This window comes from Megalobrama amblycephala, linkage group LG3, assembly GCF_018812025.1.
Source record: "Megalobrama amblycephala isolate DHTTF-2021 linkage group LG3, ASM1881202v1, whole genome shotgun sequence".
NCBI lineage: Eukaryota > Metazoa > Chordata > Actinopteri > Cypriniformes > Xenocyprididae > Megalobrama > Megalobrama amblycephala.
In genome coordinates, this window is record NC_063046.1 from 59,734,060 (window position 1) to 59,751,714 (window position 17,655).

Below are 17,655 nucleotides of genomic sequence, written 5' to 3' on the forward strand. Positions count from 1 at the left end.
ACTCATTTTGCTCAAGATGCATCAAGTCCACGTCATGCAAACAAGAAACTATGCTTCTTACCACAAGTTGAGAGCTGTAGTTGCAAGCACACAACTTTGTGACGCTGTTTGAGAATGTTTGTTGGGACTATGGTTTCGGGAAACACAGACTCGTTGAACTATGCAAATAACGATGGAACTAGCGACCATAGTTGGCAAGACCTTAGTTGCTTTTAGGAAACACACCCCTGTTTAGTTCCTGTCATGTGTTTTGATTGGTCGGCTGGACCAGTGTGTCATGATGTGCTTTGAGCATGTTTGCAAAATGCCATGCCCCTTACCATAACCACAAGTTTCAACTAAAACCCCGCCCCTTTTATTTTGCGTATGCCTTAGGCGGGAATTGACCATATGCACAGAACGTTCTTTAGAACTTCCACAATAATATAAGCCAGCTGAAAAACTTGGGGTGAAATGTCACTTGTTGTGTTGGCATCTTGAGTATCCTGAGGTAGCTTTAACAACATCAATAGTTTAATACTTAGTTTATAATCAGAATAGTCACTTAAATAGTCAGGCCTAACATTAACGTAGTTATTAAAACATAAGATGACATTAAAAAAAATGACGAGTCTCAGTGTTCCTCCTCAGCAAAATTCAATTGACCATCAGTTTTCACACATTCGTGTGAAAAAAGCATCAACAGTGTAAATTAAAGATTTATTGTGCACTTTAGTTAGATTCATTGAATAAAATGTTTTGTGAGTACTTCATACTTCACCTTGACAAAATGTATTTTTAAACATAGCGATTTTATATTTATTCAAAAGTGAAACTGAGTGAAAAAATATTACAGGAAATGGCTAATATGAACCAATAAAAGCTCCTCTGCCACCATCTGATGGTTATAGTGGTAATTAATGTCTTTTTAATTTTTAAATAAAAGTATTTTCTATCAAATGTTGGATTTCCTTCATCTTGAAACATTCGGTTTTACAAATGGGGACAGTCTCAGAAGGATGAACAAATAATGTTTTTGGTCATTCATTAAAAATAACATTTGAAGTGCTGGAAAAATGTTGCATGTGCATGTCTAATTACAGACACTGCGTTTCTTATTCAAACGTTCCCATTAGCTTCGTCTTTATTGCAATCAATAAAACTGGATTATTGGCAAATTAGGCAAGTACAACATTAAAAAGTCAACCATTGATGGTTTTGTGTCAATGTACAGCGAGTGCAGAATGACAGCTAACAGTTCACCGGAAATGCCCAAGCTGGCTTAAGAAAACCAGGAAGTAACCTAACCGTGCATATGGTCAATTAAATGAGGAATATTGTGATGTGTTCATTCCCGGAAGAAAAGCATAATTGCCTTTCAGGTAATCATTCACAGCTGATGATCACTAATTCAAACATACTATGAAAATGGTGGGTAAAAACATGTCAGACTGATTAAAAACAGTTTCATTTAATATATCTTATTTTCAATAAATTGCAGTAAAGCCTCCATACCTGACAATACTATAGTTTATAATCTGAGCTCATATCAGCAGGGCAAGTCATTGAACAACACAATCTTCCAGTACATAATGCAACCAGGATCGGGAGCCTCCATCAATCATCTACAGCCTGAGAATCATGGGGAAAGAGCAGGCATTCTTTCCCTCTCATAATATTATAGCTTAATTCAGTGTCGTTCCAAAAATGAAATGGAGATGTCCAACTTAAAAGGGGGGAGATGGGGGGAAAAAACACCAGTTTGGTACCTAGATAACGATGGCAAGCAGCACTAATACAAAGTGAATGTAGGAGAAGGACTACAGCCCGTTGTGTTCATTCTGTACAAGTCTTGTGTTGCTTAATAACTTCTTGCTCCAGTAAACTGAAGCTTCACACCTGAAAGGCAGCATGTCTCTGCACGACATGTTGAGGTAAAAAGGTTTTCCTAGAAGAAAGATTTGAAATTAATGAATGATATTTATATAATAAAATAAAAAAAAAAAAACGTGTACCAAAATACAACGTACTGGATGTGACATCATTCTTACCTGCTTTTAGCCCATCATGTTGTGGTTGAGCTGCTTATTGCCAGAGCGCCTTCTGAGTTTGACAGAGGTTGTCCCTTCAGTACAGGATCTATAGAAGAATGTCAACGTCTTTATGAGACTAGAATACTAAAACTAGGGATATATATAGGTGATATACAGGGGTTGGACGATGAAACTGAAACACTGGCCAATATAGTGTTGGAGGTTTCACGCCTATATATGCTCGGCCTAGTGGCCAGTCTTCACTGATTAGTAAAGTTAAGTAAAGGCCCGTTCACACCAAGAACAATATAACTATAAAGATAACGAGAAAGAAATAGTTCTAAAAATCGTTCTAAATATAAAAGAATAGCACTGTCCACACCACAGCTGTAACAATATAGAGAAACGATATTGTTGGGATCACTTTCAGAACAATTTTTTCCAGCTGTTTAATGATAAAACACTGACAGCCCATTACAATCCATTCGAATTTAAAGGCTCATGCATTTAAAATGGCAGATGACATTGCGGAGAAGTTAAATCGCCAAGGTCCAGAAAAAGCCACCACTGTTTGACAATCAAACCCCCTTTTCAAAGATACTTTAAAGAAAATGGATATATGGAAAACAATCGGTCATACCCTCGGTATAAATTTTGAGAAGTATTAACAATGAGATTATTGTGTCAGGCTAGCAAACAGTGTAAAATAAAATTACCTCAGGTATCCAGCGCTAGTTTCAACATTGTCTTGCCTCCTTTGAAGTTGCAGTGAAAAAGACTAGGTGTTGTTTTTATTCCACTATATTGACTTTGTCGGCTAAATTCTCTGTTAGATTAGATCGATTACACTAGCTATTCACTCCAAACATAGCATGCTGAGGACATCTGCTGGTTAAAGCCGTGTAAATGCAACAAGAACAGCAAAAACATGCTGTCCACACTTGGAAACCGCAGCGTGTGAGCTTAGAATAAACACACCGTTATCATTCGTTGGTGTGGATGCAAATATAGTTATCGTTTTAGTTATTGTTCTTGGGGTGAACGGGCCTTAAAGGTGCCATCGAATTGAAAATTGAATTTATCTTGGCATAGTTGAATAACAAGAGTTCCGTACATGGAAATGACAAACAGTGAGTCTCAAACTCCATTGTTTCCTCCTTCTTATGTAAATCTCATTTGTTTAAAAGACCTCCGAAGAACAGGCGAATCTCAAAATAACACCGACTATTACGTAACAGTCGGGATCATTAATATGTACGCCCCCAATATTTGCATATGCCAGCCCATGTTCAAGGCATTAGACAAGGGCAGCCAGTATTAACGTCTGGATCTGTGCACAGCTGAATCATCAGACTAGGTAAGCAAGCAAGAACAATAGCAAAAAATGGCAGATGGAGCAATAATAACTGACATGATCCATGATAACATGTTATTTTTAGTGATATTTGTAAATTGTCTTTCTAAAGGTTTCGTTAGCATGTTGCTAATGTACTGTTAAATGTGGTTAAAGTTACCATCGTTTATTACTGTATTCACGGAGACAAGAGCTGTCGCTATTTTCATTTTTAAACACTTGCAGTCTGTATAATTCATAAACACAACTTCATTCTTTATAAATCTCTCCAACAGTGTGTAACTGTCGAGGCAAGAGGAAGCTTGCAACTGTCGAGGCAAGAGGAAGCTGTCTTGAAGGGATGACCAGGTACTAACCCGGATCATATCCAAAAAACCACAACTGCCCAAATCAGTGCAGAATTAAACACACCTCGACTCTCACATTTCCACCAAAACTGTTCGTCGGGAGTCAATATTCATGGTTGGGCTGCAAGAGCCAAACCTTTGGTCACTCGTGCCACGCCAAATGTTGGTGGCGAGTCTGCCGACAGTGCTTAGGCTGTAGACAATGTGAAACATGTATTGTTCTCTGATGAGTCCACCTTCACTGTCTTTGGGAGTTACGGTGTGGAGAAGCCCCAAAGAGGCTTAACAGTGGGACAGTTGCTGCCCAGTGTGAAGCACAGGGTGGATCAGTGATGGTTTTGGGCTGAAATATCATGGCATTCCCTACTGTGCTTAACGGGCACATCACTGCCAAGGGCTACCGAACCATTCTGGAGGACCTAATTGTTCAAACATTGTACCCTGAAGGGGTGTCGTGTATCAGCATGATAATGCACCAATACACACAGCAAGACTTGTAACAGAATGGTTTGATGATCATGAAAGTGAAGTTGAACATCTCCCATGGCCTGCACAGTCACTAGATATAAATATTTTTGAGCCACTTTTGGAGGAGTGAGTTAGAAAACGTTTTCCTCCACCAGCATCATAGTGACCTGGAAACTGTTCTGGAAGAGGAATGACTCAGAATCCCTCTGGCCGCTGTGACTTGTATCTGTCATTCACCAAGATGAATTGATGCCGTATTGGCCGCAAAAGGAGGCCTTACACCATACGAATAGAGCCAGGTGTTTTACTTTCATTGTCCAACCCCTGTATTTTGGTAGCATTTTTAAAAATGTCTTTTTCTTTAAAAAAAAAAAAAAAAAAAAAAAAAATGGTCTCAGTATGATTAATATGACTGTAATGAATGCAGAAAAACAATTTCCTAGTGTGTGTGATTTTACTTATTGTGGGATACATGTATATTAGTGCTGTCAATCGATTAAAAAAACTAACCGATTAATCACATTTAATCTCCAATTAGAAATAACTTGAGAAATGAATAAATAACAGTCAAGAAAGAAAGATGGCTCACAAAAGTAGGGGTGCTCCATGGCCTCTTGGGCAGTCAGTCTCTGTTGATGATCATAACGCAGGAGTTTATCCAGCAAATCCAGAGCTTCTGGACTCACCAAGTGCTGATTCTCTGGCTGAACAAAGTTCTCCCAGCGCTTGCGCGTCTGCCTGAAGATGGTGGCGATTTCAAAATTAAAACAGTCCAGCGATTAAAGGTCAATATATAGCTGTGTGTATCTCAGTCTGCCATTAGTGATGGCATCCAAAAATATTCAGCTAAATAAATACTTGGAGGGGTGAAATCACTGACCAAAATGGTGACGTTTTGACAGTGTAAGGGTCAAAACTAGCACACAACGTGGATAAGCTACAACATATAACTATTTATACTCGATCTTTTGATGAATCAAGATCTTTTAGTCCATGCTGTTTTCAGTTGATACATGAACAAAACTTCATTAAACATTATGTGTAGCTCACTTAATCAAATTCTAGATTGAAGCTTTAGCGTAAACAGATTTTTTTCTAAAGCAAGCAAAACAAGATTGTTTATAATATCAGCCATCTGACTGATTGCCGACCATCATAACGAAACTAGTGGTCATTGCAGAAATCAAAATTTCTATGTGCAACACTAAAAATTCGAAGAACCTCAAAATGAGGCTGATGTGAAAATCGCTGTCAATAACTAACAGACTCACTGGCCAAGCAGATCTTTGAAACGTGTGTCCAGCTCGATGTGATACTTGTTCAGGTAGCTGAATAGCTCTTCTGTTCCAAGAACCTTGGCAATTCTGACCAACTGTAGCAAAGATTCTTCTGTTAGCATGCTGCATGTTTTAAGACTACATATTGCAATAGTTTTCATAGAAGAATGACAAGTCATACCTGGTCATAGTTGTCTTGACCATGGAAAAATGGCTCTTTCTGGAAGATCATACTGGCTAACATGCAGCCCAAGCTCCACATGTCCAGACTGTAGTCATACATCTGCAAATCATTTTGGAGATTTAACTGCAATGTCTGGTGGTAATGTGGGAATAAGTTAACCCACGCCACACTTTCTCCCATTCATGGTAATATGAGTGCACCATCTTTGTATATCTAAAGTCTTTGATTTAACATAGCGAAACGCACAACATACCTGATAGTCAACCAGCAGCTCTGGTCCCTTATATGACCTTGAGGCGACCCTTACGTTGTATTCCTGTGCAGGGTGGTAGAACTCAGCAAGACCCCAATCTATAAGTCGCAACTACATCGTGTACAAATAAAGACACAAATTTGCATCAGTTCACCAACATTGATTAGCAGTCATTCACAATCAGCACATCCAAAAATATAGCTGCGAGCAGCAATTATTGGGGTTCAAGCGCTTTAAAGCCTATAAGCACATGCGTAAAAAGGTATTATGCTTTAATTAGCAAGCCTCTAACCATTTTGCTCATAGATAGAAAAGACCAATTACAGCCAATTTACCACAGGAAATATATGGTTTATAAAGCTTAAATATATAAATATATGGATTATAACAGTCATCAAGATTGAGCCAAAAACCTATGACTAGATCGCCAAAGTTGGTTTTTAAAATAATCTCCAATATTTAACAATCGATTAGATGGACAGCAGTGGTCCTAGAGGCAAAGTTGCTCAGAATGAGGAGTTGTGGTAAGAACGTCGTGGGCGTATGCAAAAAAAACTGATACATAATCTTTTACGCATGGGGGCGCCCACCGATTTCTTTCTAATTTCTCACAGGCCTCTACGGCCGTGAGTCAAACAGGCACAGCGAGTTTCATTCAGATCACTCTCCACTAACCTTGTCTGATAGCTGGTTAAACTTCATTGGCTGATGGCGGATATGTTTTTTGATACACGCAATGTCCTCATAAACAGTCATGGTACCTTGGACAAAGACACTGCATGCCAACTTTCAAGTCAATCGGACTAACAGTGAAGTAGTTATAGCCATTTTCAAGTTTTTTTCCTGTTATAGCACCACCAAGTGGCCAGTCACCACATCCTTTTTTACGCGACCACAGAATGAGATCTTACATACGTGTACCAAGTTTGGTAAAATTATCTCATTCCGTTCACGAGTTATAACCATTTTAGTAAAAATGGCTTCACCCACTTGAACAGTTTGGCTGCCCTTAGAGACCGTGAATCGAAACTTTTTTTTTATATTTATTGACTCCATAGCAGTGTTAATTTGGACAGCAAATTTTTATTTAGTTTTAGTCAGACTTTTGACTAAAATGCCATTTAGTTTTAGTCATATTTTAGTCATCGGAAATTGTTTTAGTCTAGTTTTAGTCGACTAAATATCAAAAGATTTTAGTCGACTAAATCAACAGTAGATTTAGTCGACTAAATTCTAATTTAGTTAAACTGTAATGCATTAAGTAAGCATTTCTCTAACAATACACAGATCCAATACACTGATATAAATCTGATATTCTCCAAACTGTTTCTGTTCACTTAAGACAACCAACTGTACTTTACTCGCCATAGCAAGTTTAGTTAAAAGTTTTAGTAATTTTTGTTGTTTATGTTTTTTAGTTTTTGCTTTTAAATGTCAATATAGTTTTTTTTTTTTTTTTTTTTTTAAGTTTAATACATGAGGTTAAGCTAAAGCTTGGAAACTAGATGGAAGAAAATACGTTTACATTTTTATATATAGCAGTGAAGATTTTTTTATGGTTAAATATATTGAATAATGTGTCAAACAATGTTCTTAGTCTTTCCTTTCTGTGACAGAAGATACTGTAGTTTACTATGAATTAAATAGAAATTAAATTAAATACAGTTTATTATGTAAACAAAATAACAATAATGAAAAAAATTATAATTATAAACCATACCGAAATACACCGTGACTCTTATTCTGAAATGTCTGCAGTCTGCACTGTAGCAGGCTGCTCATGAGGGAGATAAAATATGCATTCTTACAACCGTCTAAAACATACTACCATATAAACATTGTGTAGTAAACATTGTCATAATTGATCAACATTAGCTTATAAGCAATCGCTTGGCATAAACGTGCGCTATTCATTAATTGTGAAGTAGTCTGCTGGGCGAGCCTGTAGAGCGCGCAACAGCGCCGTTTTTCCCGTGGTTAGATCAGCACGTTACACTTCAAATGTGCGCATCTTCCAAACAGGACAGCAGTCCTGACTGGATATCTTCCCAAATCGTCCCTCTTTATCAGTTTCGTTACATTTTTATTCGTTGACGAAAATTATAGTAGATTTTAGTCATAGTTTTAGTCATTCAATACGCATTTTTATTTAGTCATCGTCTCTTCGTCCGTGAAAAAAAGTCGTTTACAAAAATTATGACGAAAATTATTCGTCAACGAAATTAACACTGCTCCAGAGACTCCTGATTTGGTTCCAATCAGACAAAAACAAAAAACAAAAAAAACCTACAGCTAGTTCGTAAACATAGGTTTTTCGTCAAAATTTCGTCAGAATAACAAAGCCAAGGATTCCAACAATATAAGACATTTGAGTGTACGCCTAACGGTTTAGGAGTTATGAGCCATTTTGACCGCTGTAGCGCCACCATCAGGCCGATCGGGGCAAGCCTTGGTGATGTTGTAGATGGTGTGAGTACTAAAATTAGGTGTCTACGACTTACGGTTTGGTCTGCCTGATCACATTTAGGAGAGAATGCTGATCCTTGGAAATTTTAACGATTACAATAAGGTTTCAGCGCTACACCCCTAACAAATGCACAATGCTGGTAACGGACTTCACCTTTCTCATTTGGTGGTCTATCATGACATTGTGAGGTTTGACGTCCCGATGCATGATGCCCATGCTATGAGAGTAATCCAGTGCCTGCAAAGAGACAAAGCACATGCATAAACACACTCTCCTGTTGAAAATACATGAAAGTGTAATCTTATTTCAGCATGCTCACCTTAAGAAGTTCATACAAGTAAAACCGGATATCAAAGTCTGTTAGTCTCTGGTAGAGATCCTACAAATCAGAACAACATCATGTGAGACATTAGATGGCCCATTCAGACAGGTGAGCAACTGTTTGCATACCTTTACAGACAGAAAACTAGTCATTGTTATATAGCTCAACACGGTTAGTCTTATTATTCGAATCCCGTTTTCAGGATTTACCGTGAGTAACATGTTTGTACAATGCCTCAGACGCAACACTATTTTGTCAAGTGGCTAACATAGCATAATCAGAAAGAGCATTATTTGTAGTAACAGTAATCATAAAACTTTGATCATAAAATAAACAACGAAAGGAGCGGATATAAGCATAATATAAAAAAGCACACAAAAGAGAGTATGCACAAAAATGTGCAAAAAAACAAATCAGTCCTAGCATTGGTGCCACTAGTGTCACAACATCAGCTGTGTTTATTATACATTATTTCAGAATGCAATAATAAAATGCAACTTATGTTTCTCTTTTCCTCAAAACAAGCAATTTTGCCCTGGTGTACGGACCCCTAAAGGGACCTTTGCAAAAATAAAAATATACAGACTTTCACATGTGCACGAGAAACATAATGAAATAGTATACACAAACCGGAAATTGTAACGCATGCAATAAATTATAATTTTTACTGTACCAATGTTTTTTCATGAACCTTTAAATGTGGCATTATGACAATGCACACTAAGCCCATTTCCCAGCACAATTTCTTGGCCACCACAAATTTAAATTCGTTAAAATTGACATAAGTCCTTGAAATATGACGCACTGCCCTAACGTTTGAGCACTTCTTACTGTATCAGACTTTTTTTAACTTGGCAAAAAGAACAATGCACACAGCCATTCATGTCGCGTTTTTCCGGCCGTCACAGAGAATGCTTTAACTCTCTGGAGTCGGGTAATGCGCCGGCGCGTTTTGCAGGATTTTTTTCACATTGCAGCAAAACAGACTTAAGGTCGTGATATACACTGCCCTACGAAAGCCACATTTTCAGCAAACAGATCGTTATTAATTAATGCACATCCATACTTGCATTTTCTGCATAATGTTGAGCAAATATATCTTTATTAATTCATCCATACTCACATTTTCTTCATAATTTTAAGTAAATAGATCTTTATTTATTAATGTGCATCCATACTCCCCTTTTCTTTATAATTTTAAGCAAGATCTTTATTCATTCATGCACATCCATACTTCCATTTTCTGCATAATGATGAGCAAATAGATTTTTATTAGTTCATGTGCATCCATACTCTTGCTTTCTTCATAGGCAGTGATGCACAAATGAAAGTATACACAAACCGGAAATTGTAATGCGTGTGCACGCAAAACTCTGTATATTTTTTATTTTTGCAAAGGTCCCTTTAGGGGCTCTGTACTAGTCTGACTTATTTTCCAGAAAATACGGAAATTAATTAAACCATTAAAAAAAAAAAATTACAATAAATATGCTTTTTTTTTTTTTTTAAATAAAAACTATCAAACTTAATATTTTATTTGTTTACCTGCATGTCATGTGACTTTTAACTGACATCAGGGATCCGTGAATGTGCCGTAAAATTCTCGCAATATTAACCTAAAATCTCTTTCTATTTTAAGTACCTATTTTAGGTCAAAGGGGTTCAGCTGGCCAAAACAAATTAGAAATCCTCAGTTTAACAAGTCATATAGTTTTAGTAATAAAAATTGGTACCTTGAAATCCGTGTTATTGATGTATTCAAACACAAGGGCTGGCGTTCTAGACTGTGGAATACAATAAAAGGAAGATATTATATATATTATATTATATTCTATTATAACAAGATAAAAAATAAAAAATAATAACCAATACAAATTTAAGATGGAAACAGTATGCACTAATTTAGTAAAAACAGAACTCTGTAGAAAATGGTGGCATATACTAAAAGAGCAAGATTTACCACAGGGTCCTTGACTGTGTCTACAAGACGAATGATGTTGGTTCCTCCTCGTAAGTTCTCCAGAATTTTGATCTCACGCTTAATCTTCTTCTTCTTAACAGGCTGCAAAGAGAAAGAAAACAAATTTAAGGGTTAGTTCACCTGAAAATGAAGATTAAAAAAAAAAAAGTTGTTCCAAACCCTTAAGACTTTTACTAATCTATAAAACACAAATTAAGTTATTATTAATGTTCTCTCATCATTTTTGTCGATCCATTGAAATTCTATGTATTCAACATTTTCGACGATATCATATCGAGATTGCGATACAATCTATGTTAATAACGATGATAAGCTTTGGACATTTTCACTCGATGTGAAACCATTTTATTACACAGCAGAAATACACGCGACAACCACCAGTCAGTCTGCAGGGAGCCGGAGAGTGAAACGAAAGTGAAATTGTTTATAAAAAAAAAAAAAAAAAAAAGGTAACATCAATCATATGGAAGTGGTTTGGGTTTCTTAAAAGCGACGAAGTGAAGATCAAGGGCTGGTTCAAACAGAATATGTTTTTGCGGTTAAAAACGCCAGACAAAGTTCAGTTGAAAAGAAAAAAAAAAAACTCTTGAGATGCATTCTTTCAAAGTTGAACATCTTTTAAGATAAGTAGCTTTTATAAACAGACTGGAAAAAAGAAAAAAACATTACTGGTGTGCATCTTGACACAAACAATGTAAAAGTAGCACAGTGGAATGAAAAACAAATTTTGCCCAGATATTCTGCAAAATGTGTCAAATATTAATACATTACAAGAAACCTAACTTCTATTGTTTCTTCTCCTTCAGTTAAAAGTGTACTTAACATTTTTCTATTTTTTTTTTTGTTTGTTTCTTTTGTTAATAAACTATATTCAAAAATTAAATTTAATGAATCATTTGGTTTCTCCAGGCTTCAGTCAGGGTTCCCACTCTAAGCCAAATGTCCTTGACTTTTCCCTGACTTTCACTGACTAAAAAGCTGAATTTCCATGACCTATAATGAATGGAAAAACTGGCCGCTGTTTTCCTTTTTTTTTGGTGCTTTTACCTGTTAAATGCATTCTGATATTTTTCTGTACTATTTCTACAGAAATTAATTTATAGTTATGCTTTCAGGGGTTAAATGCTCAAGAAGATTTTATGTTTGTCATCAAGTTCATCATTCAGTCTTTTTATTTCTTCACATTTAGTTTTTGCAGACTGTCTTATACTGTTTGACACTAGGCTATTTCTGTAAAATGGTTATGATTATAAATGAAATAATCTGAAATAATTATTTAATAATTATTAATTAAGTCCTGGAAAACCCATAATATTTTTCCTTCAGAAGTAATGTTGATAATTTATCCAACGTGTATATATTAATTTATTCATATTTATTCATTCTACTATGGTAAATAAACAACACTAATGGCCAAATGCGATAGTCGTATCCTAATGTCGTGTGCAGTGAAAAGGCGGCTTTTTAAAATTTTTTACAATTTTTTTAGCTTATCGTGTCCTAAGGTCCTAACCAGACATGACAAAGCTACAAGACGACAAAGTCAATCATAAATCACAGCCAATCATAACAGAGTGCGGGTGCATAACAGATTTTTGCAGCTAAACATGAAAATCAAACAAAATTAAACCATAAAACATTATTCAAAATACATACTCAGTGACTGACAATCTTTGTCATGAAACACACTTGTTTGAGCTTGAATATAATTTTGCATGACTTTAATAGCCACTGTGTGAGCAACAATGGATCATTTAAATTAAAGGAAATGAACGTTCAAACTGTAAGCAATAAATACTTTTCATTGTGCATTTGTGTCCTTGTTCCCTCTCTATGACCTGAACTATTAGCTGCAAAATACCAGAAATATTAAAAATCATTTCAAAAATAGAATCCTTTGTCATGTCACGGCTGGTTAGGACAGTCTTTAAAGTGGTCATTTTGTAGCCAAAGCTCTTGAAACTTATACAATATGCAAAATGCGTGACAACGTGATAAAAAAATAAATAAAAAAAAACGGTATAGTAAGATTACATTTTGATAAATGGAAAGTAAAATTTAAAGGGACAAACAAAAATCCCTGATATTCCATGACTTGAACAAAAAATATATAAAATTCCCTGACTTTCAATGTCTGGAATAGACCTTTTGAAATTCCATGATATTCCAGAAATTCCATGACCCGTGGGAACCCTGTTCAGTCATTTTTTAGGATACTCTCCAAGCTGTCAATATTATCAAATTACATATTGTGATTAATAACGATATTGATTAATATGGAAAAAAATATTGCGACCATATTTGTTGCCATATCACCCTACACTATCTTTAAGCTTCAAAAGGTACATTAAAGACAATGCATATAGACACTCCAGAGTTTAAATCCTGTCTGACTAGCGCGTTTCCCAAAAGGTTTACCCGTTAGGTCAGTAGGAGGAGAGTAGGCAGTCTTTAATGGCTGTTTGAACACATTGAAACACATGAGTGTTTACACTATGAAAGCAAACCGGTCAAATGCGTTTTCGATTACCGCTGAAAGTTGCCGAAAGTGGACAAGCTCAAAACGTTTTACACCCTGTTTACACCTTTATTAAGCATCATCAACTTGTGATCCAATTGACCAAAAACAGGGCCATAAACATACATAAAGTACACCAAACAGGGTAAACTCGGCTATGCATGCCTCCATCCATCCACATTCATCATAAACACACTCCACACGTCTCCAGGGGGTTAATAAAAGCCTTTTGAAGCGAAGTGATGCATTTGTGTAAAAAAAAAAAAAAAAAAAAATCCATATTTAACAAGTTATGAAGTAAAATATCTATCTTCCACCAGACTGCCACCCGTATTCAAAATTACGGAAAAAAAGGGAACTGGTGTCCCGTCAGTTAAGCTTTTTCCGTAAGTTGAATAGGGAAGGCATAGGATGTAGCGTAAACTTTTTGAACTGTGTGAGGTGTTATGCTTTCTTCATGAGTCTTTTTACACAAACGCATCGCTTCACTTCAGAAGGCCTTTATTAACCCCCCGGAGCCGTGTGGAGTACGTTTATAATGGATGGATGTGGATGGAAGCACTTTCTTCAGCTCATACTTGTTGATCCTCGCTCACTGCCATTATAAAACTCGGATGCGTCAGAATATTTATTAATATATCTCAGATTGTGTTCATCAGAAAGAAGAAAGTCATATACACCTCGGATGGCTTAAGGGTTAGTAAAGCTTGCACAGCAAAATCCCCAGAGTTAAATCAACTCGGCTCAGAGTACTTATGGTCCCCCTCTACTTAGTGTTAAAGTAACTCTGAAGCAGAGTTAAAGATAATGAGATAATTAAGTTAAGATTGAGCATTAGTGATGAACACCTGCTGTGAACAAGCAGAATCACTGAAGAGAAACACAAGAACTACAACTGACATCAACCACAGCCTTAGATTAAATCAACTGAAGATAAAAGACATAAACTCTCTCAAGATCTGATTAAACAACTCCACAAACAGCATGTTATCTCATTAACTCTGCTTCAGTGTTATTTTAACTATGTAAAGAGGGACCATATGTACTCTGAGCAGAGTCAATTTAACTCTGGGGATTTTGTCATTTTCATTTGAAAGTGAACTAATCCTTTAAGAAAAAGCTTCTTCCAGACATAACGAGAGAGCAGGCATTCTTACCTTCAGTATTTTAACAACTACTCGGTCATTGCTGTTGATGTTGATGGCCTCAAACACTTCACTGTATTTGCCTCTTCCGAGCTTTCGTACAAGCTGGTAGTCATCCTGATTGCTGAATCGGAGTAAGAAAGTAGTAAGTAAAACTATGCAAACATATTTTATATATATATATATATATATATATATATATATATATATATATATATATATATATATATATATATATATATATATAAACATTACACAAGTATTCATGTTTTTGTCAACATGGAACTACAATGGTGTTTTGTAGGGCTGGGTAAAAAAAAAAAAAATATATATATATATATAATCGATTTCTCGATTTTAATAGATTCTCATTTTTATGAACCGATATCGATTCTTAAATCCCACAAATCGATTAGTCTAGTCTGTTTTCAGTTGATGAATGAGCAGAATATGTAGCGCCTCCCATCCAATAAATCACAATAATCTTTGTGCTTTGTTACTTTTGATATGAAGCAAAGTCTCAGATTTCAAATGACGTCCATCTTATTATGAGATTCAAAAAATAAATACCGTTTTGGCGCTGTTTAATGTGGCGTGACAGATCGCTTTAGCGCCTCAGTTAAAGAGAAGCATGTGATCATCCTCTCCTCCGCTTTAATACCAGTTACAGCACGAAATAACATGCATGAACATCTGAAGGTATGTTAAAATATACAGTACAACTTACTGAAATCCGTATTATGTCTCGTGTAATCGCTCAATCAGTGTTTCAAACTCGGAAAGACGTCAATAAAAGCTTGCAAACAATGTCACGTAACGTCACATTTACCTCAGAAAAACATATTCAGTGACCGTAAACTCATTAGTCAGCTAGAAAAGTGAACTCTAGAAAGCAACATTCTGATAAATATAGCTATGCACCGTTACATATTCATTATCATTTTTAATGTTCTTCAATATTTAATGCATGTTTGAATAAATCAGTTATGACAGCAGCGATTTAAATGTTTATATTACAAAAAAACGAACTGGAGTAGAAATATGATTATGTAATTCTGAACTTTGTTTATAATAAAAACATTGAGTGTAATTTAAGTGTTTGAATATAAATAAGGTTAACCTTCAATATTATTATAGACTTACATGTGTAGTTTACAGCATCAGTTGAGAGATTTTTTCCCCTCTAGAAAATTTGCCATGTACTGTAACTGAAATACTACATCCAAAATAATCGATATCGAATCGAAATCGTAATTGAATCAAAAGCATGTGAATAGTAATCGAATCGTGAAAATTGTGTTGATACCCAGCCCTAATACTATATAAATATATATATATATATATATATATATATATATATATATATATATATAAACACATTACACCAGTACAATTACCACATTCATGTTTTTGTCTACCATGTTTTTTGACATAGTACCATTGTGTTTTGGACATATAGAACTACCTTGTTTTTTTTGTTTGTTTTTTTGAACAGGTGGCAATGGACTAATGCATTGGACTAAATATTTGTTAGAGTATGCACTAAATACATTCAAATGACAGCCTTGGCTATATTTATGTACTATGGTACACAAACACCATGCAATTTCCACAGTACTTTTTCAAAACGGCATTCATCCTGACATCTTTATACCTCCAGCTAGGCACATGTGCTTCATAGTCCCAGTACTCCTTGCTCTTCACAGTGTTGGCATCAGCATACACCCGTGCTTTGCTGCTCACCGGACCGGGCATGGCGGGCTTGGCCAGTCGATCCGCCTTCCCTCCACCTACTACTACGAGACTCTCCAAGCGACAGCAAGTCGACCGCCTCTGTTGTGAAATACCGCAGAAAGTATTGTGGAAGCGTAAAACACTGTAGCAAGCCGCTTCAATGCGTTCTCTCACGAGCAATTGTGATTGACAGCTGCTCAGCAGCGGCGCGCATGACCTCGCGCTGACGCTCGCGCCACTAAAAGCCAAAGCTAAGAGCAGAGAGTGTCCGAAACGGTGCAGAAAATAGTTTATTTTCTGATGGACCGCCAGTTTATTAAAAAAACATAAGTGAGGATTTCATGACAAACCTAATCAGATGTGCGCGATTGTTAATAAAAATATTTATAAAAAATAAACGGTTTTAAAAGGATCGTAATATGCGTGTGCACACACTCCTTGTGTTTTGCATATAAATAAACAGATGGAGAAATTAAGAAAATATTTAATTGAAGCACAGACCTGTCAAGCCCGCTGAATGTAGCTACGCGGTAAAACGGAACATAAACAACGTGAAGCAGACGAAATGTCGAGTTGATCGATTGTCTCGAGGAGCGAACAGCGTTTGATCATCACTGTTTATTAAAATATTCATTACAGCAGTTTCACTTTAATATCGTTTCCTCTGGATAACGGTGCTAAGCTAGCGATGTCGATGGAAGGGTTTCATTGGCCGCTACAAACTCGACACGCACGTCTCCAGACTTCCGATTAATCATCAAATGGAGTGTTTCAATTCCTCCCAGATATCCACCAATTACATCTAGTAAGTGATCGAGGGATCCGCTGACAGGTAGGCGGATATCACCCCTAGGATAGCAGTCCTGTCGATTTTTGCTATCGCTTAGATGGAGTCACAGGAAATACAGTGTGGACTTCCGGTGTCTTTTTCAAAATAAAAGCCCCCGAATTGTAGCTAGCGGTGGCGCTTGACATGCGAGTGGATGTTTTAAATGTGGAATTCTAAACAGCAGTTTTGCTTTAACAATTATATTTTATTTCTATAATTTGTTTGTATTGATTGTGCCAAATATTACACCAGTTATACTACATATTGTACTGTATGTCATTGGATACCAGAAAGTTTAAAGGATTAGTTCAATTTCAAATAAAAAATTCCTGATAATTTACTCACCCCCATGTCATCCAAGATGTCCATGTCTTTCTTTCTTCAGTCGAAAAGAAATTAAGGTTTTTGATGAAAACATTCCAGGATTATTCTCCTTATAGTGGACTTCAATGGACTCCAAACGGTTCAAAGAGCTCTACACGATCCCAGATGAGGAATAAGAGTCTTATCTAGCGAAATGATCAGTCATTTTCTAAAAAAAAAATTAAAAAGTATATACGTTTTAACCATAAATGCTCATCTTGAACTAGCTCTCTTCTTCTTCTTCTCTATTAGAATTCCAGCAGTGTAGACGCTGCTATTACTGCCCTCCACAGGTCAAAGTTTGAACTAAATTGCATTATACAATATGCTAGTGCAAGTATATAACAATTAGTTATAATTTAATAATACAGTATATCATTTTTCCGATCGTTTCGCTAGAT

The 17,655-nt window shown here is 36.1% G+C and overlaps 1 protein-coding gene across 1 annotated transcript; it reads right to left on the minus strand.

The window, feature by feature from the left end:
* Window positions 1–1,434: 1,434 nt before the first annotated feature.
* csnk2a2a (casein kinase 2, alpha prime polypeptide a) lies at window positions 1,435–16,989 on the minus strand. Its single transcript, XM_048186317.1, has 13 exons — window positions 16,564–16,989; window positions 15,983–16,161; window positions 14,341–14,452; window positions 10,645–10,746; window positions 10,418–10,468; window positions 8,682–8,741; window positions 8,516–8,599; window positions 5,896–6,006; window positions 5,640–5,741; window positions 5,453–5,553; window positions 4,771–4,919; window positions 2,031–2,118; window positions 1,435–1,927 (listed from the first exon to the last, which is right to left on the minus strand). The coding sequence occupies exons 2-12, from the start codon at window positions 16,081–16,083 to the stop codon at window positions 2,045–2,047; spliced, it is 1,047 nt and encodes a 348-aa protein (XP_048042274.1). The 5' UTR covers window positions 16,084–16,161; window positions 16,564–16,989; the 3' UTR covers window positions 1,435–1,927; window positions 2,031–2,044.
* Window positions 16,990–17,655: the final 666 nt, after the last annotated feature.

What these genes read in the sequence shown, in the direction of transcription:
- csnk2a2a (XM_048186317.1), bottom strand. Translation starts at nt 16,083, where the DNA reads ATGCCCGGTCCGGTGAGCAGCAAAGCACGGGTGTATGCTGATGCCAAC. An exon ending in ACTTGTATGAACTTCTTAAG is followed by an intron (nt 8,600 to 8,681) that starts GTGAGCATGCTG and finishes GTCTCTTTGCAG; the next exon opens with GCACTGGATTACTCTCATAG. An exon ending in CATGGAGCACCCCTACTTTT is followed by an intron (nt 2,119 to 4,770) that starts GTGAGCCATCTT and finishes ATTCTTCTATAG; the next exon opens with ATCCTGTACTGAAGGGACAA.